Here is a 26,365-nt window from a genome sequence, read left to right on the forward strand (position 1 = left end):
ACTGTGTTCAATGGAAAATACCCATGCTAGTAGCAAGCTATAAAAGTGATTTTTATTAGCTTTCTGTTAATTTGTTGATAGTTGACATTCTTCTTTTGTGATTTTTCTTGAGGTAAATCCACCCTACTATGTGCCATTGGTTGAAATTGTTCCTCATCCGGAAACAGATCCTTCTACTACAGAGAGAACATATGCCCTGATGAAGAAGATTGGTCAATCTCCTGTCAAACTGAACAGAGAAATTGAAGGGTTTGCTCTGAATCGTCTCCAGTATGCAGTGATAAGCGAAGCCTGGAGACTTGTGGGTGTATGTATATATTTTTTTTCCCGTTTCTACAGACACACACTGCCAGTGTTATAGATGTGACAAGTGAGATTGTATATTTATAATTCCTATAAATTTGTGTCATCTTTGTTAAACTGTCCCTTATGAACACAAAATATATATTAACATGCAAATTAAAACCAGGAAGGAGTGATATCCATTATAAATAGCAATGACTGACAAAACCAGAGTGATATAACAACTATCTTTTATCCTGCTTTCTTCTCAGAATACTGTCATTTTCAGAACAATCGAACAATCTTAAAAGCACATAAATCAAAACACTGATTTTTCTTTTTTCTGGGTTGTCTCATCATTTCCTGTTACTTTCTGAATGTTCATGGCCTACTCTACAGTCATTATGAAAATAATATTTTAAATGTTTTTTTCTTTAGCCTTTCGGTAATTGCACTTAAAAGTTCTACAGCTATTTGATACTTGCAGGTGAAGATAGATTTCTCCTCCTTCTGCCCTAGCTGAGAATCATTTGTGTGTGCCCCTTCAGCTTTTCCCACAGTTATCTGTTTTGTGCTGCAAAGTCTGATCTTTCATCAGGAAGAGCTGAATTATGAGTCAGTTGCTATTCTGCTGAGAAGAGGTTCAACTAGGCTTGAGTGGGGCTTACTTTTTTTTTGTCACAGAGAGTGTTTTCATTTTTCAAGCTGTTTGAACAGCCATGCACACAAGTATGGGTAAAGATCTTAAAACTAAGGTAGTACTAACATACGATAAAAAAAGCAACTCTTTTTTTCAAAGCAGTATCTGAACATAGTTGCTGAACTGATTTTGCTTGCCTGTTAGCTTCCACTAGCAACACAATGCAACAATATAAAGGAGGTGGTAAATAATAATTGTAGAATCATAGAATGGTTTGGGTTGGAAAGAACTTAAAGCGTCATCTAGTTCCAACCCCCTGCCATGAGCAGAGACACCTTCAACTGGATGAGGTTGCTCAAAGCCCCATCCAACCTGGCCTTGAACACTTCCAGGGATGGGGCAGCCACAACTCCTCTGGGCAGCCTGCTCCAGTGTCTCATCATCCTCACAGTAAAGAATTTTTTCCCGATATCTAATCTAAATCTTCTGTTACATCTTAAAGCCATTTAAAGCTCCCTTGTCCTATCACTACATTCCATTGAGGAAAAAGTCTCTCTCCGGCTTTCTTGTAGACCCCTTTTAGGTACCGAAAGCTGCTCTAAGCTCTCTCCAGAGCCTTAGATTCTCCAGGCTGTACAAGACCAACTCTGTCAGTCTGTCTTTAGGGGCTCCAGCCCTCTGGTCATCTTCATGGCCGCCTCTGGACTCACCCCAACAGGTCCATGTCCCTCTTGTCTTGGGGCCCAGAGCTGAACACAGTACTGTTAAGCAGAGCCTCACCAGAGTGGAATAGAGGGGGAGAATCAGCTCCCTTGACCTACTGGTCATGCTTCCTCTGTTGCAACTCAGCATAAGGTTGGCTTCCTGGGCTGCAGGCACACACTGCTGGCTCATGTTGAGCTTCTCAACAGCCAACACCCTTAAGCGTTTCTCCTCAGGGCTGCTCTCAGTAAGTAAACTAGTGTTGTTAGGCAGGAACTGAATGTCTACTGGACACGTTTCTTTAAATAATAATAAATAAAAAAATATTTATTATTAAAAAAGTTAATACAAATTCTTAAGTAAACAATAGAAAAATCCCTTCTTGCTGTAGACACAAGATAGAAAGGATAGTAACCTCCAAATTACTTCTGAAACAGTAATAGCACTGGTGAAAAAAAAGAAAATCTTTTTTATAGTAATAATGTGAACAAGGAAGGTAAGTTCATGAGGAAAAAGGTATCTGAACTGCAGTGTTCACTGTTAAGAAGGCTCCCACACTGTAACCTTATTAAAACAAGGTTTTTGGAGGAGGAAAGAGTAAACTAATAATGGCAGAAGGATAATGGTGAAGGAGAAACTGAACCTTTCTGAAAATCCCAAAACTGAAATATGAAGTTGATGAAAGACTGAATTAAGGACCGTTTTTACACACCAACTAGTATAATACTGCAGAAATGGAAGTTAGCATTTATACCTTAGTTCTTTTAAAATTGTTCAAAGAGTAATTGGGAACTGTGGACCAGTAGGTCTAATAATACATGGGCATGTTGATACGACATCTTTAGTTAGCACAGGTGTCCAGGGAAGTAATGGTTCAGAAATCTAGTAGGATTCTTTCATGTCTCTGAGAGCATAGGCTGAATTGTGGAAGTTGCTGTTATAGAAACCATGGATGCTAAAAATATGAACAGGTTCAGGAAACATTTAGACACATTCATGTCAGAAGACCAGCATGCAGAAGTGACCTCTAGCTGTCCAAGTCTCAAAGACTGGACTGCTGGGGCTGAGGCAGTACATACCATTGAAGTATTGCTCTGTATTTGGTCTTCGGTTATGGAGAGAGTGTAGAAATACTTTAGTTATGGAAAGAGTGTAAAAACACTTCATGGGCTACTGTTGGAAAAGAGGTATCGATCTGAGGTGAAGCTTTAGTATGAACATATGTGGATGTTTTTGTATGGGTGGTGGTATGTAAATAGTAATAAAATAGTGCTTGAAGCACTGACAGATAATAAAAGTTGCTTTCATTGTGCTTCATCAGTTTCCAGGTTGTTCTGGTTTTTTATAATTTTACTGCATTTTGGGCAAATACACATTTAAACTGGAACAACTTTGGTTGTATTTCAGTTCTGAAAGTCTGGACAAATAGCAGCTATCAAAGGTGTACAGTTTCAGCTGTGTGACTTCAGGCTGCACACTGACTTTGATGGGAGGAGAATTGGTGCAGACATGAGGCAGTTTCTGTTTTTCTACTGTTGTGCTGCCAACTCCGTAATTTTTATTGCAAGTCATGTTCTTTTGGTGTTTTCCACTTTCAGAGTGGAGAAAAATGCTACTTCTGATTGGTAAGTCACTTTTCAGGTCTTATTTTTGAAAATGTCAGCCTCCCCATGTCTCTATCTTTGAGAAGCTTCTAAAAATCAAGTTTTACTCACATTGCTTCTTCTGGTAACAAACATTTTCCTTAGCCTGAGAAGCCGTGGAGAGGGAATATGAACTGCAAATACTAGCAGGAGAGACATATTAATAAAGTATTCTTATCCAAGATGGCTACACTGTTAATCCTTTTGTTGTTAGATATGTAAATTGTGCATATTATCCAAGTCAGCATGGATGCAGAACGTAGCACTTATGAAATTACTTATGAACACTGGGGTATTTTTATGCTGATAATTGTGTATTTCTTTTGACTATTGTAAAAGAACAATGAAGCAGAACAATAAAGTATAATTTCTAGTTTAGTTGTTTTATTAGTGCTTGTAAAGCTCTGAACAAGTATCTTTGCCTGAAGTTTGATGTCCTAAACTGATCAGTGCTCCTACTTCTGTTACAAGGTTTCTTTAATTTTAACATGGTGAGTGCTTGAGAAAAATCTGTTGTGTTGCAGGAGGGCTGTTGTATTTGCACTGCAGTGCAGCAGTTCTTTGCCACATATCAAGGACTTAAATATTCCAGGTATAAATTCTGGTAACCAGGAGAGAATCATAGCAGCAGTCTCTAAATATTTGAAGCCACTTGAAGTGATCTTAAATCAGCCCCTTTATGTAAACAACTGTCTGTTTTTTTCGAGGACTTTGCTAAAACGCAAGCTTGAAAGTTCTCATCTGCATCCTTGTATCAAAAGTGTTTATAGTAATGGCAGGAGAGTGATCTTATATGTGCACACGTGCATGTATACTCATATCAAAGTCCAAGTTCAGACATCTTTGCACAGACAGTTCATTCAAGAAACTAGTGGAAGCTTCTCCAGTAGAAGTATTAATGTACTGTTAAAAAAGGTATTGGTGGTGGGACAGACATGCAGGTACAGCTGTACTAACAACATTTACCTGGAAAACTTTATCACAAATGTACTGAGCTTGCAGGATACGTTTCAGTTCTCAAATTTAGCTCTAGGCAACTAACAACCTGCCAGTCTCATGGTGGGAGAAGGGCTCTAATAACAAGCATGAACATGGGGTGGTATAGAAAGCAATGTGGTAGATACAGCTGCTTGCTGAATGATGCATGGAGCCTCTGCCATGTGGACCTAAGAGTAGGAGAGACTGTAACAGCCAGAAATCTGAGGTGAGGCCCTGCCAGCAGGTTGGGTTCAGACTGAGACTCCACATGGTGCTCAAATTGCATGTGGGCATGGATGCTGGAACAGAGAGAGAAGTGTAATTCAGGGCAAAGTGATGAAAGGAGCAATAAGAAACCCTGAGTATTGGGATACAGTTTGTTTTTGCCAAAGGTGCTGGAGTCACCAGGAGCAAACACAGGGAAGCTGGGATTTTGACCACATATGCTTTTAATTCTTACATCTGTGGTAGAAGTATTGCAAAGCTGACCATGATGTGAGTAGAAGATGTACTGTGAGATGCTGAGGTTGAAGATCCTTACCTCCTGCCTTCTCAACTCTAAATTTTGATACTATGAGTTTGGAACCTTTAGAATGATCTGTAGCCAGTAATAGGAAAAATATCTCAAACAGGTTTCTCTATTACTCTCTGTTACCATTTATTTACCTTCTTATGCCTCTTATTAACAGTGGTACTGGTATATCTGATCTTGCTCATAACACCTTGGAGCAGAGACTTACTGCCTTTATTTGCCTGGGAAGTACCCTGTGCACTGCTGAATGCTATTACTTTCTTACTTTTAACAGTACCAATACATTTTATAGTAGGTTGGGATTATGTTGCAAAAGAGTGTTAAGCATCTTGATTTTGTCTTGTTCTGGATGTAAAGCTTTGGTTTACTTCATCCAGAAAATAGCAGAGAGTTTCACTGATGCTTTAGATCAGAATTCTCAAACCTTACTCTGAATATCTAGCCCTGTCCTTTTACTATGGATTACTGAGTGGAATCTTGGTGAAATGGTTTTCTAAGTGTCACTTGGAATTTCCAAGGAGGTCATAAAATACAGCAGCAGAAACAGTGAGGAGAACGTGACAGTTTTTCTGCCCTGATCTAATTTAGGAGTTTCAACTGCTTTTTAAGAACCTTTTAAAACTACTTTGTGGTGGATCATATGGTGGACACATGTAAGTGTCTTAAGAGTCTCTATTTTCCTCTCTGTAAGTTTTTGATACTATTTTAGTGGGGTTTTTTTTCTTTAAAAGTGGATTTTCTTTTAGGTTTAGTCATTGCAAAAGACAAGAAGAATAGGCAGCCCTGAATTTTTTTATAATCTTTTGGAAAATAAATAGTCATGGTTTCGCTGTGTGTCCATTTTATTTTGTTTCATGGCAATTAGGTGCACTGGCTTCAGTCCCTAATTTATGTACCTCTCCCTTCTCAGGTGAATACCTTGGCAGTCCTTAAATGCTGGCAAGACCTTTTGAATTCCAAATTCCTTATTATTAAAAATTGTATTACAGTGTTATCCAGAGGACCTTTCCAAGAGATCAAAGATAAGGTAGCTGGTTAAACGTCTAGTTACAGTGCCCCATGAAAGGGGGATATTATAAAAGGAAGTTTAAAGGGCCAGGGAGAAAAATAATGTTGATACCGAGTGTTTCTTACAGGGTGAAGTGACTGGGGGTGCCATGAAAGAAGTAAGATAAAGGGACCAGCAGAGTAGGGAGGTGTGAAGTCTGTAGGACGACAGGTTTCTCAAACATGATGAAATGGAAAGAGACGAAGCCTGTAGAAGGATATAGGAGAAAAGTCATATGCTCAAAATGACAGGAGTGGAAAAAGGCATGGATGGAAGGGACTTGATTGAAGTGATAGTGAAAAGAAGAGTGTAACAAGTGCTGCTGAGAGAGAATGCATATTATTAATGACAATCAGAAAAATATTACTGGATTTGGGAGATACAAAGGATGCAGTGGCAAATTTGGAGAAAAAGTATGTGGTCCAAGAGACAGTGGAGTCCAAAATAACTCTGTAGACTGGAGTTAATAGGAGAACATGATGTTGAATTGGTAGTATGACAAAAGGTAAGATTGTTTTTTGGCATGTCACATTTAATATGATTGCAAATCAAGTCTGTGACAGAAGTTGTGATGTGGGTGTGACTCACAAATGTAAAGACTCTTGACTAAAACCAAGCAGGTTGCGTTGAAGCCTAAAGGTGGAGACTTCAGAACCATCATAGGTCTTTGGAAAGGATAAAAGGATCCCTTGCGTAGTGAGAAGTACTAGAAAATACTGAAGGAGTATTAGGACAATACTGTGGCATTACAAGAGATTAAAATCTCCAGGAAGATGAGATTGTGGTATATAAATGGTGTCATAAGGAGTGTGGAAGATTCTGATCTAGCCTAGATCTTGAAGTTTGACTGACCATTGGGGTCACTGAGGATTTTGGTGGAATTTATTTTAAAAAAAGATTTTAATTCCATAGCTGTGAAGCTTCTGGTGAACTCGTAGCACACTTCCTCTTCCCTCTAACAAGTGCTCTAGAGAAAGTCTTACAAGAAGGGATACCAAGGATAAAGAGAATGAAAAATGCCCTTGGGAAGCTTTTCACCCCTAGGTTTAATGAAACTGGGTTGTAACTCTTGTTTACTTATTAGCATAAATACGGATCCTTGTGGAAGACACCTTGGTTGACCTTGCACCCACCCTGCTGAATCACTCCACCAACTTAATGATCTCTTTAACCTAAGTGAGAGTAGGGTTTTTCCCTAGGGGAGGATGGTCTAACTTGTTTTGCATTTATGTTTTTAACTTCTGAAGAGAAAAATTAAAAGGCTTTTGTTTAAGAGGGTTTATGTGACCAGGAGAAACTGAGTTCAAGTGTTTAGAATAATACATCCCTCAACTGGAGGGATCTGTCATGTTTTCCTTCTGGTAGCAGCAATTTATGCCTTTTAGCAGCTGTAACCATAAAATTACAGCTATAGTCAAATGACAAAGAGTAAAGCATTCATCTCATGCTTCTGAGGGCACCTGGTCTTCAGATGTCAGTACTGAATCTGAGGACTATGGTACCAAAAGAAATAAATAAGTTTTTAATTCGAAAACCGATTTGCAATGATTTTGAAGTGTTTCAAGATGCTGTTAACTCTTTAACATTATGTTTACAGTTTTTAACTGCTGCTGTGGTTCAAATGCTTGTCTGGAATTTGTGGTTAATCTTTTGTCTGCAAATGCATGTCAACCAGGGAGAGAGAAGAAAAATCACTCATCAAGCACAGTTTTACCAGCACAACTCATTGTCTGGATGGAGCACTCCCAACAGAAGAGCACTTTTGATGACTTTGCTGATGTTCAGAGAAGTTGTATTGCTATGTCAGGGGAAAAAACTTTCACAGAATGCATGATGCCTGTGTTAGTTACACTAATGCTGGTCTGTAATCTGAATGCTATCTGAGGTTTTTGTTTAGTCGTGTCTTAGTGCAGACCTTTCTGTCTGCCTCTAGATGAGTTACTTTACCATGCCTATGCCGTAACTTTAAGTTGAAGAAAATAATGATTCTTTATCCCTGCCATTTTATGTCTAAATTGTAACCAGAGCTATTTGTTCCATATACGGTGTGTAGATCTTAATTACATAATTATTTCCTTTTCAAGATAGAGTTCAAAAGCCACCTGCAAAAAGGTTTCAGCCAGGCTTATTTTTAATGGGAGCAATGCCTACTAACAGATCAAGACTTGAGGCAGAGACTTATGAAAGGCTCTGTTTAAACCTGAGATGATGAAATTTGATGTCTGTGGCCAGCTGTAGAAGTTATTGTGGTCCTTGGCTTAGCTTTCTTTTAAAGTGACAGTAGATGATGTAGTTGATGAACACAGAAGACACTGTGAGTGGGATTCAGCTCACTTAAGATGGGATTTCTACAGTGTAGACATTGACATCCAGGCTCCTTACTCATTTTTCAGTCTATGAGGAGAATTAGGCCCTCTTAGGACACAACTCATCTTACCTATTCTAGATGCCTGCTTTAGGATGCTGATTTCTTTTTTCTCCCTAGTGATTATAAAGAGAGTCTAGATGTCTAGCTCAGATGCCAGTGCCTACAAGAGGTCAGGAGAGCTGTCCCGCATGCCTGTAACTCTAGCTGATCACTGAGATATGAAGGAGCATTCAGACAGGGCCCTGTGAGAGGAAAACTCAACAGAAAAGGATGTCTCTGGTGAAGCAGATGAGTAGACATACTTGTATTCTGCAGCTCAAAGAGGCTTGTGAGGAAAGAGGCACTGATTGAGGAGAGCACTTCAGAGTAGGGTGAGAAGACAAATTAGAAGCAGTTCAGCATCTCTTCCACCTATTTAACCGGAAGGAAATGTTTGGAGGTTTTTTGTTTCTGGGAATGAGAAGTTCTAGAAACCAAGCTATATCTACTGAACATGATTAGAACAGGGCTTAGTTAATTCATATCTTTCTAGTAGGTAAAAAACAATTTTGTATAAGAAATAATATTCTGCTCAAGTAAATCTGTTAAGGTAATGAACTGTAACTAATGAACTCTAACCCGTTTTTTACAAGTCTTTGTGTGCTTGCCCTAACCTGATGGGGGCGTTGGCTTTCTTCTAAGTGCTACCATGTGGATGGAACAGGAGGGCTCAGCTTCTAACAGGAGAAATGCTTCATTTTGCATGCTCCCTATCCTGTGAGCTCTGAGATGTGAAGCTGGCAATGAACTCAAGAACCTGGGCAGGTTGGGGCTGGGTAGGTTGGATGTTCAGTGAGTTTTGTGGAAGGGAGTGGCAGCTGCATTGCTTGCGTGTTTGGTCCGCGTGTCGGCCTCTTGCAGGTGGCCTCAGGAGTAGTATCCACTGCTGCACCCCCGTTCCACCAGTTGTGACTGCCCAAAAATCCAGCACTAAGAGAATACGAAGGGTGGAGTGAGAGTTAGTCAAAACTCCCATATTTAAAAGGGCAGGTGTAGTACTTGGATTTTTATGTTAACTCTTTTGGTCATGTGCTATTAAGAGTGTCACATTTGCTCTGTGTTCTCTGATTCTCAGTTTCTGGGGAAAAAAAGTATCTTGGGTAACATAAACAGCCCAGTATAGTTTTAGTACATGAATTATTGTAAGTAATAAGTATCAGGCAAACTAGTGTGTACAAGTAGTACAAATTGTATGAAAATGTGTATTAATTTATAAATTTAAAAATAAGATACTGTCAAAATATATCAAAGTATATTTGGGTTTTGAATGAAAGCAATCTTGGGGATGAAAATAAGTGTACTTAGCCATAGGAAGACTTGCATAATAGAGGTACATTTCTGGCAAACAGTTGTGTTTCTGTTTGCAAGCTAAATGCTATTTCTAGCTTTAGTTTTTATGACTTCTTGAATTTTTTAATTATATACAAAAAGTGGACAGTTTTGCAGTAAAACCAAACATTCACAAATCTTCCTTCCTGTTCTACTTTTGCTGCTTAGGAAGGAGTAATATCTCCTGCTGATCTAGACCTTGTGATGTCAGATGGATTGGGAATGCGATACGCATTTATTGGACCTCTGGAAACCATGCATCTTAATGCAGAAGGTAGGTAGTTTAAAATTATATGAATGTGAAGAGAAGGTCTACATTGCACAAGGCTCCGGAAACGTTATAAAGCAAACCATGTTAGGATTCCTGCAGCTGTGACTAGTTTCTCTCTTTACTGTAATGATAAGAAAAATACAACTTACTTAAAACTTTAGGTCAAGTGGAATGGATATTGACTATCCTAATATTGACTGTCCTATTGTAAGGGATCAGATGGAATATGACAAATCACTGAAACACTAGTGGTGTACTTCATATTTTCCAAGATTTGTCCTGGTGCTTTGCAGACGTTTCTGTGTCTATAGTTCGGGACTGTCTGAATGTCAGGAAAATAAAGTATTGGAAAAGTTAATCTGATAATTTATTATCAGCAGAAACTCACTTTCTGTAGATGACCACCTGTTTTCTGTTTTCCCTCATCCCACTCTCTATAGCAAAGACTCACTATAAATCTCGCTGGAGCTGGCTTGCTTTAAGCTAGCTTAGGTCCTGAGTGAAGTGAAATTGCTTCTATTCACAAAGTCTTGTGCATACAAAGTTAACTTGACAAAGCAGTCAAGTAACAGTTCAACATCTGTCTTGCATAATTAAGACAGATTTGTAGACATTTCTGGAATAGTATACATGAATTCCAGCTAAATAAAAAGGGAATTGCATAAAATTAAATACAAATTACAGATCAGGATTTCAGAGTTTTGGACAATTAATCTAACAAAACATGAAGACTTCAAGAAGTGAAGATCAACTACATGTATTTTTAGCTCTTTATATTCTGGGCTGTATCTTTCTTTAAGTTTTGTATGGTCACAGATATGGTAGGCCCCTGCTCTGTTACTGGATATTTTAGGCACTGGTGCAATGCCTATTAATACCATAGTAAAATAAAAATAAGAAACCAGAATCATAAAGTATCAATGCTATTTTCTGTCTACTTGTTTGTGGTTACTAGGCAGAAACTTATGTCTTTTAAGACTGGCAAAGCAGTTTTGACATGAATGTGAAATTGTGGATCCTCCACCATGGTACTTAGTTGCCAGTTGGGTTTAAACCACAGCAGTGTTTCAGCTTGTCAGTTTGGTTGTATATCAGTAAATTAAATGTCATAAAGTGTTTGCTTTTGTTCATTGTTAAGTAAACAACATCCACCTTCTAAAGAGAAGCACTTTCCTAAAAGTTTCCCTCTTCTGATCAATTAGTATCTGGCAGTTTCCAGTCCTCTCTAGTGATTTTTTTTTTTTTTGAAACTTACTATAAACCATATGCATTCTTTACATAGAACATAACAAATACATGTAGTAATAGCCTTAAGTACAGCAACCTGCCTGGAGTCTTTTGTGCCAGGGTTGTCCAGTTGTGCCCCCACCATTCCCCTAAGCTGCCATGTCATCCTCTGTAGGAACTGTCCATGCACAGGGTCTTCTGTAAGATTAATTTGCTGAACTGCCTCTACTAAAACATAAAACCAAAATAAAATGCTTTTTAATAAAATAACAACAACAACAAAAGTTTTAGAGATCAAGTCATACCTGTGAATGCTTTTAATCCATGTTTTAGATTCCTTAATTCTAAAATAGTGTTCACCTGACATAAATGGAATTGTCTAAGTCATCTGGGTTGGCTTTGATGCTCTTCTTGGAGTGCCCTTTGGGATTTGATGTTCCATCATGATCCATCTTAGCTTCTTTCCTCCCATCAGGAAATAGTCATTGTTACAAAAACATTTGTGAAATTTCTCATCTCAAACCAGTTTTAGGTAACACATGCAGCTGACACATTGCTTATTCATGGCAGAGATTATTCAGTTTATAGATTTAATGCTTCCTTCTGTTAGGAATTTTAATATTTAAGATCAGAGGAATAAAAACTATGAAATATAATCCAAGAGACTGAAAATGGAAGAGTAGTCTTGTCGGGGCAAAATACAAAACCAAAATACACCTGTTGAGTTATTTGAACATTATATAATATTCTCAGTTAAAATAACATAGTACACTTGTGGACTGGACTATTTACACAAAAGCATCTTGTTGGCTTGTTCAGTAGCTTGGATCATGAGATGTATTGCTTCACTCCCAATCTTGCAGATGCATTGTCTCTGTCTAGAGCTGCTCCTGTTTATGTGCTGGCAGGCTGACTCAGGCTATTGCTTTCATCAGAAACAGTTTAAATCAAAACTGCTGATGTCAGGACACATGATGGCTTATGTTCACAGTTCCATACCAGCACCAACTTCTGTTTGGTTGCCCTGTATTGCTTCACATAATATGGAATACTATGGACCTCCTCTTGATTGCCCAGGATTTTCTTGACTAACCGGATCTCCTTCTGTGACGAAGTGGTCCCCTTAGTGAATAAAGGAAAGGCTGTGGATGTGTCTACCTAGACTTTAGTAAAGCCTTTGACATCATTTCCTACAGCATTCTCCTGGAGAAAATGACTGCTTATGGCTTGGATTGGTGTATTCTTTTCTGGGTAAAAAAGTGGCTGGATGACTGTGCCCAAAGAGTGGTGGTGAATGGAGTTAAACCCAGTAGGCACCTGGTCACAAGTGGTGTTCCACAGGGCTCAGTATTAGGGCCAATTCTGTTTAATGTCTTTATCAATGATATGAGTGAGGGGATCGAGTGCACCCTCAGTGAGTTTGCAGATGACACCAAGTTGGGCAGGAATATTGATCTGCTTAAGGGGTAGGGAGGCTCTACAGAGGGATCTGGATAGGCTGGAATCAATGGGCCAAGGCCAATTGTATGAGGTTCAATAAGGCTCAGTGCTGGGACCTGCACTTTGGACACAACTACTGCATTTAATGGTATGGACTTAGGGAAATGTGGCTGGAAAGCTGCTCAGCAGAAAAGGACCTCGGGGTGTTGATCGACAGTTGGCTCAACAGGAGCCAGCTTGTACCTAGGTGGCCAAGAAGGCCAACAGCATCCTGGCTTGCGTCAAAAAGAGCATGGCCAGCAGGTCTAGGACAGTGATTGTCCTGCTGTACTCAGCACTGGTGAGGTTGCACTTCAAATACTGTGTTCAGTTTTGGGCCCTACACTGCAAGACATGGAGGTGCTGGAGCTTGTCCAAAGAAGGGCCACAAAGCTGGTGAACGGTCTAGAATGCAAGTCTTATGAGAAGCAGCTGAGGAAACTGGAGTTGTTCAGCCTGGAGAAATGGAGGCTCAGGGGAGACCATATCACTCTCTACAACTACCTGAAAAGAGGTTGTAGCAAGGTGGGTGTTGGTCTCTTCTCCCAGGTGACAAGTGATAGGACAAGAGGAAATGGCCTCAAGTTGTGCCATGGGAGGTTTAGATTGGATATTAGGAAAAATTTCTTCTCTAAAAGGGCTGTCAAGCATTGGAACAGGCTTCTCAGGGAAGTGGGTGAGTCACCGTCCCTGGAGGTATTTAAAAGACGTGTAGATACAACTTGGGGACATGGTTTAGTGGTGGACCTGGCAGTGCTGGGTTAGCAGTTGGACTCCATGATCTTAAAGGTCATTTCCAACTTAAACGATTCTATGACAGCCCTCACTGTTAGCCAGTCTAGCAGCTTCATCAACTTCACAGCAGCGTTAACAGCCATAAGATATTAATTATACAATTTAAACTCTGTTAATCAGTGAGGAAGGATGGCAAGGATGCAGGAAGCATGTGAGAGTAAAATAGTGATATTTTGGGAGATACTGGAAGAGGGAAAGTCTTTTTTTTTTCTTTTTTTTAAATGAGTGATGTGATATTTTTGTTTGGTTTTGAATAAAGAATGTTATTTCAGTGATTTTCTGAGATCAGTGTTACTTCTTTCCATATGGAATGCATACAGTCAAGATCCTCCCATGAACTTCCTGTGCTAATGCCAGGTTTCCCCCATGTTAGTTCTTATATCCTTTCCTTCATATTCATAAATGGTCTTATTGAAAGCTATTATCTAGGCCACTTCAGATTACCAGTTAATCCGTGCATGAATATTAGGAGTTTTGGATCTATGGCTGTGAGCCAACAGCCTTGAACATGGAACAAAATGACAACGTCAAGTCACTAAAAGCAGCAGAAGCAGCAGCAGCAGTTTGAGAACTGAATTGCAACAGACAGGAAGGAAACTGCTTTGAGGGGGAAAAAAGCACGTCCAAATGGCGTAATATTATAATGTTGATGGTTGGTTTCAGTAAGTTCTGCATTTGAGTCATTATTTCACATCAGCATCACAACAGATGCTGTTAAGTCTTTTACAAGGAACATCATCAAACTTCACTAGAGTAATTTTACCTGTCTACTTATCGTGGGGTTATGTTGGCAGACACAGTGTCCCTCCTGTATATGTACCTGGCTATCTGTGAATATACTGAAGATGATCCAGCCTCAATAAGATTGTATCTACTGAGTCTCCTGGTTCTTGAACTGTCCACAACTTTTAAACTTTTTCAGAAAATAACCTGCAAAGCCAGAGCCTAGGATATCATTTACTGTGTTTTACATATTTGCAGCAAAAGTTCTTCATATATATTTCACAATTGACTGTCTTAGATCAGTTACCTTATTAGTGGGTTATTTAGTGAGCTATAATTGGAATTTAACATTCATCTAAACTGCTACTACTACCAGAAGAGCTCAACAGGGGGAGATTTTAAGTTCAAACATCCGATAAGCTAGGAATGCATCTTCATATTCAAAATTACATTTCTTTTACTGAAAGTGGGAATCATAGAATCATAGAATAGTTAAGGTTGGAAAGGACCTTAAGCTGATCTAGTTCCAAGCCCCCTGCCATGGGCAGGGGCACCACACACTAAGCCATGTCACCCAAGGCTCTGTCCAACCTGGCCTTGAACACTGCCAGGGATGGAGCTTTTAACACTTCTTTGGGCAACCTGTTCCACTGCCTCACCACTGTCACAGTGAAGAACTTCTTCCTTATATCTAACCTAAACGCTTGCTCACCTTGTCTAGCGAGGCAAAACATAGCCAAGAATGTTTTTTAACATTATTGTAAAGAGGTATGCTGGCTGGTTCAAAAGCAGAGATTATTTTCATTGCTATGGCTGCTGCTTTAATGCTGTCGTACAGGGAGCAAACCAAGCTTTAACCCAGTTCACGAGCTTTTGTACCACAAGCTGGTAAGCAGACGGTGTGAGAATCTCTAAATTAAGGTAATAAAATCTAAGAAAAGGAAGACTGCCTCTGTTTCTCTCCAAACAATATCTAATAAGTAATAAATGATAATAAAACCTCACCTTAATTCAGGAATACTTGTAAGAGGGTACCTCTGAGATGAAATACCACAGTCGTACATAATCATGCAAAACCCTCTTTTCTCATGAACCTACCAGTTATTTCATACGTTTACACACATTCAGTTCACCTCCCAGTAGGCTGAAGAAGGCAGTTTGTAGTGTTTCTAGAACTGCAGTTTGCCTCTATGTAGCTGCAGGGCTTTTCTGTATGAAAAACTTCGTGTGCAATAAGCAAAGGTGGGAATTTTTCAGCATACTGACTGTGCACCAGTTTCCTTCTCTAGACTTGTAGGTGTAAAGTGGTTCACTCCATCTTCTGAAAGGAGCATGTGACTTTGCGTAGGAGTTTTTTATGCTTTATTGCCGAAGTCATTATAGATGTGTCCTGAAGAACACATCTTGATGCATTGTTCTGCCTTGTGCTAATGAAATAATGTTTATGGTCACTAAGTGGCTCAGACTGAGAATTTCATCCCAGATATTAAACTGATGTAACAAAATAAGTGGTCTATATTTAGCCCAGTTTAATTCCTTGATCCATCTCACAACAGTCCTGCACAAATATTTGTGCATTGCTGTTGAGATGGTAGCAGAAAGACAGTATGAATAAAACTTTTTTGGTACTGCCACTGTGTTAGGGTAGTTGAAAGTATTCATGCAACTACAGTCTAAGTGAATTCATATGGGCATTAATGTAGAGTAGCAGGCATCATGTGAATTCACACCCCAACTAAGAGCATGCATCTGTGTTCAGACACACCCTTGATGAAGATAGGATTACATTTAGAAGGTTTTCCTTGGAGCTGTAGTGTCTGGAAATGTAATCCCTCAATCAGCAAAGCAAAGAGGTTGGGACATCTTTTGTCTCTGAACATAACCTAACGATGACAGATTCCTCCATTATGCTCCTGAAATATGCCTTTTCAGTTCTCATCCATACTCATCTTTAGTCTTACTAAGTGCAGCCTCATTTTAGATTTTACCTGCTAAAATCAACCCCACCCCAATCTTTTCAAATCGTTGATGCTATTACATCAGTGGCTTGACCATCTTGCATGTTCTTTTTGAGTCATTACAGTGTCTTCTTATGCTACTCATCAGGTTAAAAGTCATCAATTTAATACTCAGGATTGTGAGTCTGTCTTTGGCATGTTCCCTCTCCTTGCCAGTAATGCTTGCTCCTGGCTCTTTTTTTTTTTCTCATAAATATCTCAGTGCCTTCCTTGTTTTGCCTTGTGTGTAGTGCCCTTGCCAGACAGGTTTACCAAGTTTGCTTGCTTGCATCCTTCAGCCCTCCTGCCTGTTGTCTTTCTTATGAAGAGGAGAAAATGAGACTTTGCATACAGGAAGCAAAGATACTTAAAGATGCTTACATGCTATATTGCATGAACATACTACGTTTTATACTGTTATATTTTCTCTCCCTTTTTCCAACTATTCCCATCTCCTTTATGCTTATGTGCCTCACTTACTGAAGTAGCCTTCTCAGGGCAGTGAAGCATTTTATGTATGCTTCTAAGCTAAATATCTGTCCTTAGTTCTTTTTCCTTCATGAATGCCCTGTTCCACCTTGATGATGCAACTAGAGGCATTTCACTGATACCCATGTTTGCACCAAACTAGTGCAAATCCTTCAGGTAAGGACCTGAATAAGTTTTTATGGGACAGTTCATTAGCTATTTTGAAAACTTCCTCGACTGTCATTGAAGATACAAATAAGCAGCAACTTATTCTTCCTTTGTTGGTGGTATAAAGAGCCTTGCATTATCTAGACATGGGCAGCTGAAGAGCCTTGAATTAATGCCTTCATCTAGCTTGTGCTAACATGTTCCTGTAACTATACTGAACAAGTCAAGTCAGAAATGCTAAGTGGGTTTGGGACTTTCAGGGAAGATGGAGTATTCCCATTTTCGTCTCTATAATTCTGTAGTCATTACTCCTTTGGAATATTTTGTTACTCATCCCTCCTCTCCACTGTCTGCCACAGTTGCAAATATGTGGTAGAAGGAGGATTCAGGGAACTTCCTTGCCTGGAAGTATTTCTGTTCTGTGTTCGTGGTTCTCAGGTGCCTGCTGCAACATCTGCCTTCTCCCACAGCCCCTTCCTTCAAACATTGATGAGGTGAGTGTGCAGAGAAGATAGAGGTTTACACAGAAAGCCAACAAACCACATAGACAAGAGGAAGCTATCATCATTCCTGTGTTGTGAGTTAATTCCTTTCTTTCTCTATCCCAGATGCATCTTGAGTAATTCTTTTTATCCAGTTGGAGATAGTGGGGTACAGTATGGGCACAGCAACTGGATGCAAGGAGAGATCTTGATTAACAGCCCCATTTGACATCTTCCTATTTCTCCACCTCACAGGTGCTGCCCTGTTTGTCTCACGCTGTTTACAGATGCTAATTCTTCCAGCTTAAGCTGCTCCCTGGGCAATATCAGCAAGGATTAAAGGGATTCTGTCATATTTGTTTTCCGTCTTCTCTCTATGTTCCATGCACTCTTCTCATCCACCCTTGCAATAGCCCTGACCTTTGAACCAAAAGACTTCTAAGTCTAAAGGCCTGGAGTCAAATATTTGCCAATTTTGAGTTTGCAGTTGAAAAGCAAAGTGATTTTTCCAGGAATATTGCGATTGCTCAAGTGGCTTTTTGAAGCTGACAGCTGAGGGTTAATCTTGATTACTGAAACCAAGTTAAAGATTGCACTGGTCTCAACTCACATTTCACACTGAGAGAGCTGTCTTGAGTTAGCTATTTTGAAATAATTATTTTTTTAATCTTTGAGTATGACCATGTGTATATTCTAACTGTTGGTGTATTTCTTTCACTTGAGACTGGAAAAATTTTGCAGTGTCCACCCCCTGCTTGGCATGCAGCATACATGCCTTCATGTTGCCATTTTAGGCACAATGTGGAGATCAACTATGCTAATGCTGCTGCTCTTCTCTAGACGCATAACCCTGGGGGGTGTGTGTTACCTTTTCCTATTTTGCTGACTTTGCATAAGGCTTCTTTTTATTCATACATTGCGTGCAGTGAGTGAACTGTATTACCTAGCCTGCATTTGGCATCTCTGTTGCATTGGTCAGCTACACCCACCCAGAAATTGTTCTGATTCATTCAAGCTGTAGGTGAGCTGGCAGCAGGAGCTGGATCTCCAAGACCCGCTGGCTGGGTGAGCTTTGAAGGTGGTTTCCAGCTCAGGAGCTCATATTCACTAAGTAGATGGATCAGCCACATCCAAGCATTCAGCCCAAGATGCTGATGTTACCTCTTCAGGCTGAGGCTCATGAAAAAGATATCTGGCACACAGTCTTCTATCTTCTCCTAACTGTACCAGAATCAAAACTATTCACTAGACAAGCTTACCAGATGGTTGAGAAGTTCACCAGGACTTTTGAAAAAGTACCAAACCCAAACTATTTGTCTCTGGTCTAGGTGACATAGACCTGTGTCAGCTAAGTACCAGAATAACTGGTAACTGGGACTGCTCTGTTTACCATTCCTTCTATCACCAATTGCTCATGTGGATTTGCCTGAATGGCTATATATGACTGAATTGCCATTTTTTGTTTAGTGATTGTCCAGCTGGCAACAGCTGCTGCTAGCAGCTTTGAGTCATCAACATGTACCTAAGTTCACATAGTTCTGCACTCTTCATCCTCAGTCATTTCTGCTTCTACATCTGGGAACTTTTCTATGATGTTGCACGATGTGGGGGCAGACTTTTTGCTCAGACTCCTCACTGTTAGAAGAAAAAGCTTGCATGAGCAAGGTGAAATGTAAATATTATTGTCATGTTGTTGGTGCATGAGTCTCATTCAGAATTGCTTTGGGTTCCCAAGATTGCTGAGGTGGCTAGCATATCCCCTGTAGGTTCATCTGGGTTGGCTTTAAGTGCCAAAGTCTGTGAGCCCAGCTGTTAAGATTTAACAGGCAAGCACTTATGCTAGTGATAAGAGTATGGTCAGCAAACCCTGATAACCAGTAGTACTTTCCAGGGTGTTTATGGAGGTGGATGGTCTCTGCTTATTCCCTCAGTGAAGAGATAGAATTGTATCATGGCTTGTCCTACATCCCACAGTAATGCTTCTCTTCCTGAATCTCACCTCCTGCCAGTGATGTTTTGGAGCCCACTAGGCAATTGCAGGTTTCTGGTTGTCAAGAAAATTGATCAAAATACTAAACTTCCATACAATTCGAGCAGCAACATACCTGTATGACCAGCTGACCTCCTTTTTTGTGTTGGAGAAGGCCAGAACATACCAGGCTGTACTCTAGCAACAAATATTGTTGAGGAAACAGGCTGACTAAATGCTGATTGGCACGCTCCTGGCACCAGATACGGTTTAAGCTGCTCAACAAGGCTGCTGGTTTTCTCAGAGCCTCCTTTCTTCTCATACTAGAGAAATAATGTTTCTAGGCCATTTTTTAAAGAGAGTTGAATACTTTGGAGTCTCTCCATGTTGCTATCATGCAATGCGCATGTTCTCCTGTCCTTTCAGCTGTTCATCTGATAGTCATCATGACTTCAGAGTGCTAATTTCTTACAGGAAAATTAATACTTCTGAAGCATTTGTCCTTTGAAAGTTCTTCTGGTTTTGGTCCAGAAACAAGAGTGTTTTCCATCCTCTTTGGAAAACCAAGAGTGTTTTTCCATACTCTCATTCAGAGGTCTTTTGGAAAACCTGTACTTCAGTGATTTCAGGCATATTGAGTAGTATAAGTGTTGTAGTTTATGATTCATGGTTGTCAGTAGGCAGAGGTTTCCATCATTCATCCACCTTGCAACCTCAGCCATTGAGAGTTAGACAGGTGTGCCTTCTATGATATTGATATCACACAGTATTGCATTCCAGGGAACTGTCTACAAGCTGTTCAGGAAAGAGATTGTTTCATGACTCTTGACCTGAGTTGCATTCTTTCCTTCGTTTTGTGGTTGGATAAACCGACGAGCAGTTCAGGTTCATGCTTCTCAGTCATGAGCTGCACCACAACAGTAAACGAGCAATGATTGTCTGGCAGTAAGCAAGCTGACACCAGGAAGAATGTTGGAAAGTTCTGAGTCTTCATGAAAGAGTCAGTGACCCTAACTGGTTGCCTTTGTCTTCTGCATCTTTCTTCTCCTTGCTTTGATAATTATCTAATAAAAAGAGAGGTAAGATATACATTCTTCAGTCTCTATGGTTCTCAGAAAAGGGAGGTTATCACAAGCTTTTAGTAGATACCCAGAACTTTCCTTCTCAGATCTAGAGTGTTCATCAGGATAATCAACATTCTTCCTGGTGTCAGCTTGCTTACTGCCAGACAATCATTGCTCGTTTACTGTTGTGGTGCAGCTCATGACTTCTTGATTAATGTACAGTGGGAAATGCTGCCTGATCCTTTCTTGATTATGTGGTAGTTAATAGCACTAAAAAGTCTTCTAGATGTATATGTCTGGCTAAATGACTGATTTATCTTTTTGGTGCACTGATGGTTCCAGTTTCTCTCTAGTGCCTCAACAGTAATTTTTTTTGAGATTCCTGCTGGCGCTGACAGAAGCCAGACCTTTCCCTAATTCAGCCAAGGTCTACGTGTTTGCCATTTTACCCATTATTGCCAGTTAGCTGGTTCTCAGGTTCTCTGACCACATGTTATTTAAGGTGTTCACAGCAGGGTCAGCTCCGAGGCCAGACCAAGCTGCTCAGGGTTTCATCCAGTCTTGGAAACCCCCAGAGATGGAGACTGCACAGCCTCTGTGGACAACCTGTGCCAGTGCTTGAGTATCCAGTTGCAAATTCTTGTTTCAAGTTGCACCTGTTGTCTCCTGTCCTACTGACATATAACAACTGTACAGAGCCTGGCTGTATCTGCTCAGTGACCTCCCTGTAGGCACTGGGGAGCTGCTGTTAAGGTTCCCCCAAAACTATTTTTGCTCCAGACTGAACAAGCCCAGCTCCTCCAGTCTTTCCTCACAGGGCAAGTGCTCCAGCCTCTACCATTTTGGTGGAGGATGAAGTTGCTCCGATTTGTCAATGTCTTTCTTGTATTGGGGAATCCCAAACTGGATGCAGTATGCTGGATGCAGTCTAATGAGTGCCGAATAAAGGGGGTAATCACTTCCTTCGATCTACTGGCTGTGCTGTTAACACAGTCTGTGATGTTGTTGTCCCTCTTCGCTGCCAGACACACTGTTGGTTCACATTCAGCTTCAGGACCAGGAGTTCTCAGGGCTCACAAGCTTGTGTTGTTGCAAGGAGCTCTTCCTTCTGAGGTACAGGGTCTTGCATTTGTCGTTGTTAAACTTTTTAAGGTTTTGTATTGGCTAATTCCTCCAGCCTGTCTAAGGGTAGCCCTGTCCTCCAGTGTATCAGTTGGTCCATCCCCTGCCACCTCCCACTCCTCACAGTTTGGTGTCATGCACAGACTTTGTGAGCAAGGGCCATTAAGCAGTACAAGATAGATTCCTACAATACTCCACTTTTACTGGCCTCCAGGTAGAGTCCAACCCATTAACCACTACCCTCTGAGCTTCAGTATCCAACCCATGTTTTGTCCACCTAGCTGTCCACGCATGCAGACCTTAATGTCCTAACTTTGATGCAAGAATATCACAATGTCAAATGCCCTTCTAAAGCTGAGGTAAATGATATCCACTACTTTCCTATTTTCCACAAATCCAATGATTTTATCACAGAAGACGAGGTCAGTCAGACATGATTTACACCATGGTGTACCCATTGGTGACTACATGCTGACTGTCACAATCATTTTCTTCTTATTCCTGTGCCCAGGAATTTGTTTCCAGAGGACTTGCTCCTTGATTTTCTCTGGGATAGAAGTGAGTTTACTTGGCCTGTAGTACCCTGGATTGTTCTTTTGACCTTTCTGAAGATGTGTGCAATATTTGCGTTCAATCATCTGGGGATCACAAATCATGACATTGAAGCATTGACTGACATGATTTTTAAAATACAATAAAAAGCAGCCTTGCAATGGGCCATTTCTCTCATGCCCTTAGATATAGCTTGTCTTGTCCCATGGTCTCAGGTAGGACTGAGTTCTTGCAGATAGTCACTGACTAGGTCGTCATTTACTGCAGATAGCTCTTCTCCTTGAACCCTGCCTCTAAGCACAAAGGCATAGGAGACCATGTCAATAAAGACTGAAGCAAAGAAAGCAATGAGTAACTCTGCTTCACCTGTTTCTCCTGTCACTAAATCAGCCACCCGTTCAGCAACAGGCCCACACTTCCTTTGTTCAGCTTTCTATTGCTAATGTAACAGTAGACCTTGACATCCTTGCAAGTCTGAACTGGAGCTGAGCTTTGGCTTTCTTGACACCATCCCTGCATGCCTAGGCAGTATTTTTAAATTTCTCCTCTACAGCCTGTCCCTTCTTCTGCCTCCTGTGTGCTGAATTTTTGCACAGGAGCTCATCCAAGCCAAACTTTTGATGTATTTAATTGTCTTCCCAGTATCAGAATGGATTGTTCTTGCCCTTGGAGGGTGCTGTCCTTTACTGGCCCCTCCACTGCTGCTGACCCACAGGCTCTCACCCAGCCAGTCACCCACTCCGTAGAATAGTTCCTTACATCTGAACTGCTCTTTTACAGAGATAGCACATCCCCTCCTTGTCTTTCCTGAAGCGTGTCTCTGTCCACTGCAGCACTCCAGCTGTGTGAACTATCCCACCATGCCTCAGTTGGACCCACAATGTCATAGCTGTGTGACCACACATGGAGCTCTTCTTTCCCCTGCTTGTTTTTCAGGCTGCATGCATTTGTGTGCATACACTAGAAGTGGACTTCTGCCTTTTTTTATACCTCCTTGAGGCTTCTTTTACACCTTTTACCATGCACTCCTTTCTTTCTACCCCAGTACAATCCCTTCCTCACTGGACTGCACTTCGTAATCTCACTTTTCCAGTGTTCCTAATATAAAGCTTTTATTACCAGATTAGGCAGGTGTTTGGCAAAGCAGTGCTCAACCATCAGAGAGGGCCCTGTGATCATAAAAGCCAAATCCTGTAGCTGACCCTAGTTGTGATGCAAAATGTTGATCTGCAAGTTCCGTCTGTTCCTCCTTAAGCCTTTCTCCTCACTGGAGGGCACCTTGGTCTCCATGCCTTTGACCCTTATCCGCTGAGCTATGTTGCTCTTGATACACTGCAGGCCAATTAATAAAAATAAAGCAAGAAGTCTGTGATTCTGTGAATGCTTCAACTGATATGACACATACTGAACAGGAGGAGAGGTGGGAGCACTTTTCATCAGGGACACTGGTCAAGGAAGCTCTCTAGACTCAAATGACAGAGCACAAGTATATCCATGTTTGTGTACTAGACTTCTCACATAGCGTTGCCTGCTAATATGTAACATTAATTGGTTTTGCAGTGAAGACATGTCCTGAATAATTTTTCCATGAACCTTAATGGAAATGTGGTAGATATAATCCAGTTTTCCTTGATGACATTTAAATGTCTTAGTCATAAGAGCACACTTTTTTTTTTTGGACTCTACTTTGGATCCTGCTTAAGCACAGGCAGCCTTACTGAACTTAAATAGGAATTTCTGTTGAATGTAATTTCTCACTCTTACTTGTAGGTATTTCAAATTACTGTGAAAGATACTGTGAAGGTATGAGACTTGTTCTGAACACCTTTGGACCAGTTCCAGAATTTTCAGGTGAAGCTGAACAGAAAATCAGCCTGGTAAATACAAAATTAATAAATACAGTAACATTCAGAACAAAGAACTTTAGCTTTTAACATTTGTAGCATTTCAGTTTACTGTTAGAGGTACTTGTAGTCTGTATTTCTTGTGTGAATGTGTGTTTTAAACAAGAAGATCAACAAGCAGAATGCAAGTCTCTTGTGAAAGCACTTTGATGTATATCAGTGGGAATGGATCTAGCAGCTGAGTAACATTATTACTAGACAGAGGAGTCAACTCCTAACAACTATGGGTTATTGACACTGAATTCTCCACACTATATCTTACCAGTTCTGTCCTGTGTCCTCTACCATAATATGCACATCTCCAAGCTTCCTTTCCTACATTACTTCTCTTTCTGTGTCTTCCTCCTACTCCATATTCCTGCATAAACCCTGTAGCTTTTTTCTTCTGGATGTTCTTTTTCTTGGTTTTCTGTACTTTAAAACTAGAGTTCCAGTGTGTAATGCATTCAAATACACATTTAATTTAAGCATGTGAGCAGTCCAGTAAGGTTACTTGCATGGTTAAATATAATCATGTTTAAGTGCTATACTGGAATGAGACCTGGTTTATCCATTAAAATTTCTAAGCCCACCATTTATTTATACTGACTATATATAGGCTGTTTTGTTTGGCCACAGGAATTAGTTGAAGTATTGTCATATTCTAACTCTGCCTTTTCATAGTTCCCTTTTTTAATGCTTCAGTAAGAACTAAAGTGTGTGTTAAATTGTTTCTGATAAGCAGTTAGAGATTAATTCCATATATGAAGACAGTCTGTCTGGAAGATAGCATTTTTGTTCCTATTTATGTTAATGCAATTTTAACATCAAGCTATGTTAAAAAAAATCTTTATGCTTAAACAACATATAGTGCTTATAATAACAGTCAATAATGTGGAGTTATTCACGATTATAAGCTTTTAATTGATATGAAACAGTTTGGGTTCCACTGGATTCCACTTCAACATCTGTTTGTGTGTCTCTTATTGTCTGCAGTCTTCAATGCCGAATATGGGCTTGCAAGAATCTCTTCTTAAGAGTAAAACATTAAGCATTTCTTATCTTACACCTCTGTCCCTCTCCCTGATTTTTTTTCTGGATTGACTGCAGCTTGCCAGTCATTGGTAGCAGTTTCAGGTTTTACCCAGTTTCTCAACACTTGCCTTTTAAGCCTAAGACCTTAGGTACTATTTTGGCAAAGATGACTTTGTGATCTCTACCTCACTCTCTCAGAAAGAAAATCTGTGACAGGGTACCCTGGCCAGAGCTTACTACCTCTTGTTCCCCTTCAATTTAACTGGCACTTCTAAGGCAACTTCAGCTGTGCACTCAGAAATACCTTCCCTCACCCCCATTTTGTTCTAAATGTCATCTTTGCATGCTGTCTTGTTCAGATGTTAACATCTTGTTCAGACTTTACCTTTGTGTCCTCAGTAGCACTGTGGTTTCTCCCCTGCATTCCAATAAACAACAAAAATCATAATTGTGGGTTTATGTGTCTTCCCCTGTCATTTTGTTTATAACTGGCACTCCTAATGCAAAATGTTTTTAATAAACATGGTATCCCTCATTACATTTATTAGGATCCAGAAGAGAGATCAGAGCTTTAAACACACACAGAGGAATTTGGTTTAGAGCACATTTTCAGCCACATAAATGGCCAGGTTGCCTCATTCGTACTTAATAAAATGTTATTATCAAAGAGACTAGCCAGTGCTGTATGAGGCAAACCAAGAGAAGAGGCCTACACTTTGTTCTGTAGGCACCTTCATTGCCACATTCAGGCCAACCTTCTCCGTGTGACAGCACTCCTCTTCTTATACAGGTTAGCTCATTTCCAGTCACCCATGTAAAGAATTAGTGGCCTAGTGCTTGTGATAGACTAACTTACAGTTTGTGTGGATGGCTACTTGTTCTGATGCAGGGAAAGCAGGAAGACAATGCTGGTGAGAAGCTTTTTACTCAGAATGAGAGATTTAATCATCTTAAATTTTCTGTTCCAGGCAATGTCTGAGAAAATTCCAGTTGTTCCCAAAGTCCTGGATGCCAGGAGAAAATGGAGAGATGATTGTCTTGCTTGTCTTTCCAAATTGAAAAAACAAATGAAATCTGACTGAGGTGCATCTTGTCTAACAGGAGAGACCAAACGAAGAGCAGATCTTCATTAAAAAATAGGAAATTCTTGGTCATGCAGAAGAGGAGACTGAATGTGCAACCAATGATACGCACAAATGTAGAGACCAATGAAATACTTGGTCCAAATTTGTCATGATGTAATTCATGAATAACTGGAAACAGTTACTATAAAGTTCAGTTAAAATTTATCAGATTACTATATATGCATTAGATGTGTAAGCATTAGTAGTTTTAGCAATATTAATATTGTGCAATGCTGGAACACAATCATGTTTTAAATAATGCATTTTTCAGCTTGCTTAGGAATTCAGCACTTGAACAGTATTTGCTTATGCAGGGATCTGAAATAGGCAAACATCAGCTGTTTGTCACTGAAGAAAATAAGCCCTCAGCCACTGGTCACTGCAACAGCGAGGTTAATTTGTGAAGCACTGACTGTAGATAGAAGGTTGTACTGAGTAAAGAGTA

General features: G+C 40.1%; 1 protein-coding gene across 1 annotated transcript in view; it reads left to right on the forward strand.

The window, feature by feature from the left end:
* The window catches only part of CRYL1 (crystallin lambda 1), a gene marked incomplete at its 5' end in the record, with an annotated part of 56,726 nt that extends 30,837 nt beyond the window's left edge, over positions 1 to 25,889 (forward strand). Inside the window, 4 exons of the mRNA XM_080612642.1 lie at positions 113 to 307; positions 9,730 to 9,835; positions 23,649 to 23,755; positions 25,765 to 25,889. Coding sequence (XP_080468768.1) covers positions 113 to 307; positions 9,730 to 9,835; positions 23,649 to 23,755; positions 25,765 to 25,878 — 522 coding nt within the window. The 3' untranslated portion in view covers positions 25,879 to 25,889. The remainder of the gene's footprint in view (positions 1 to 112; positions 308 to 9,729; positions 9,836 to 23,648; positions 23,756 to 25,764) is intronic.
* Positions 25,890 to 26,365: the final 476 nt, after the last annotated feature.

This window comes from Psittacula echo (genome assembly GCF_963264785.1).
Source record: "Psittacula echo genome assembly, chromosome: 3".
Taxonomy (NCBI): domain Eukaryota; kingdom Metazoa; phylum Chordata; class Aves; order Psittaciformes; family Psittacidae; genus Psittacula; species Psittacula echo.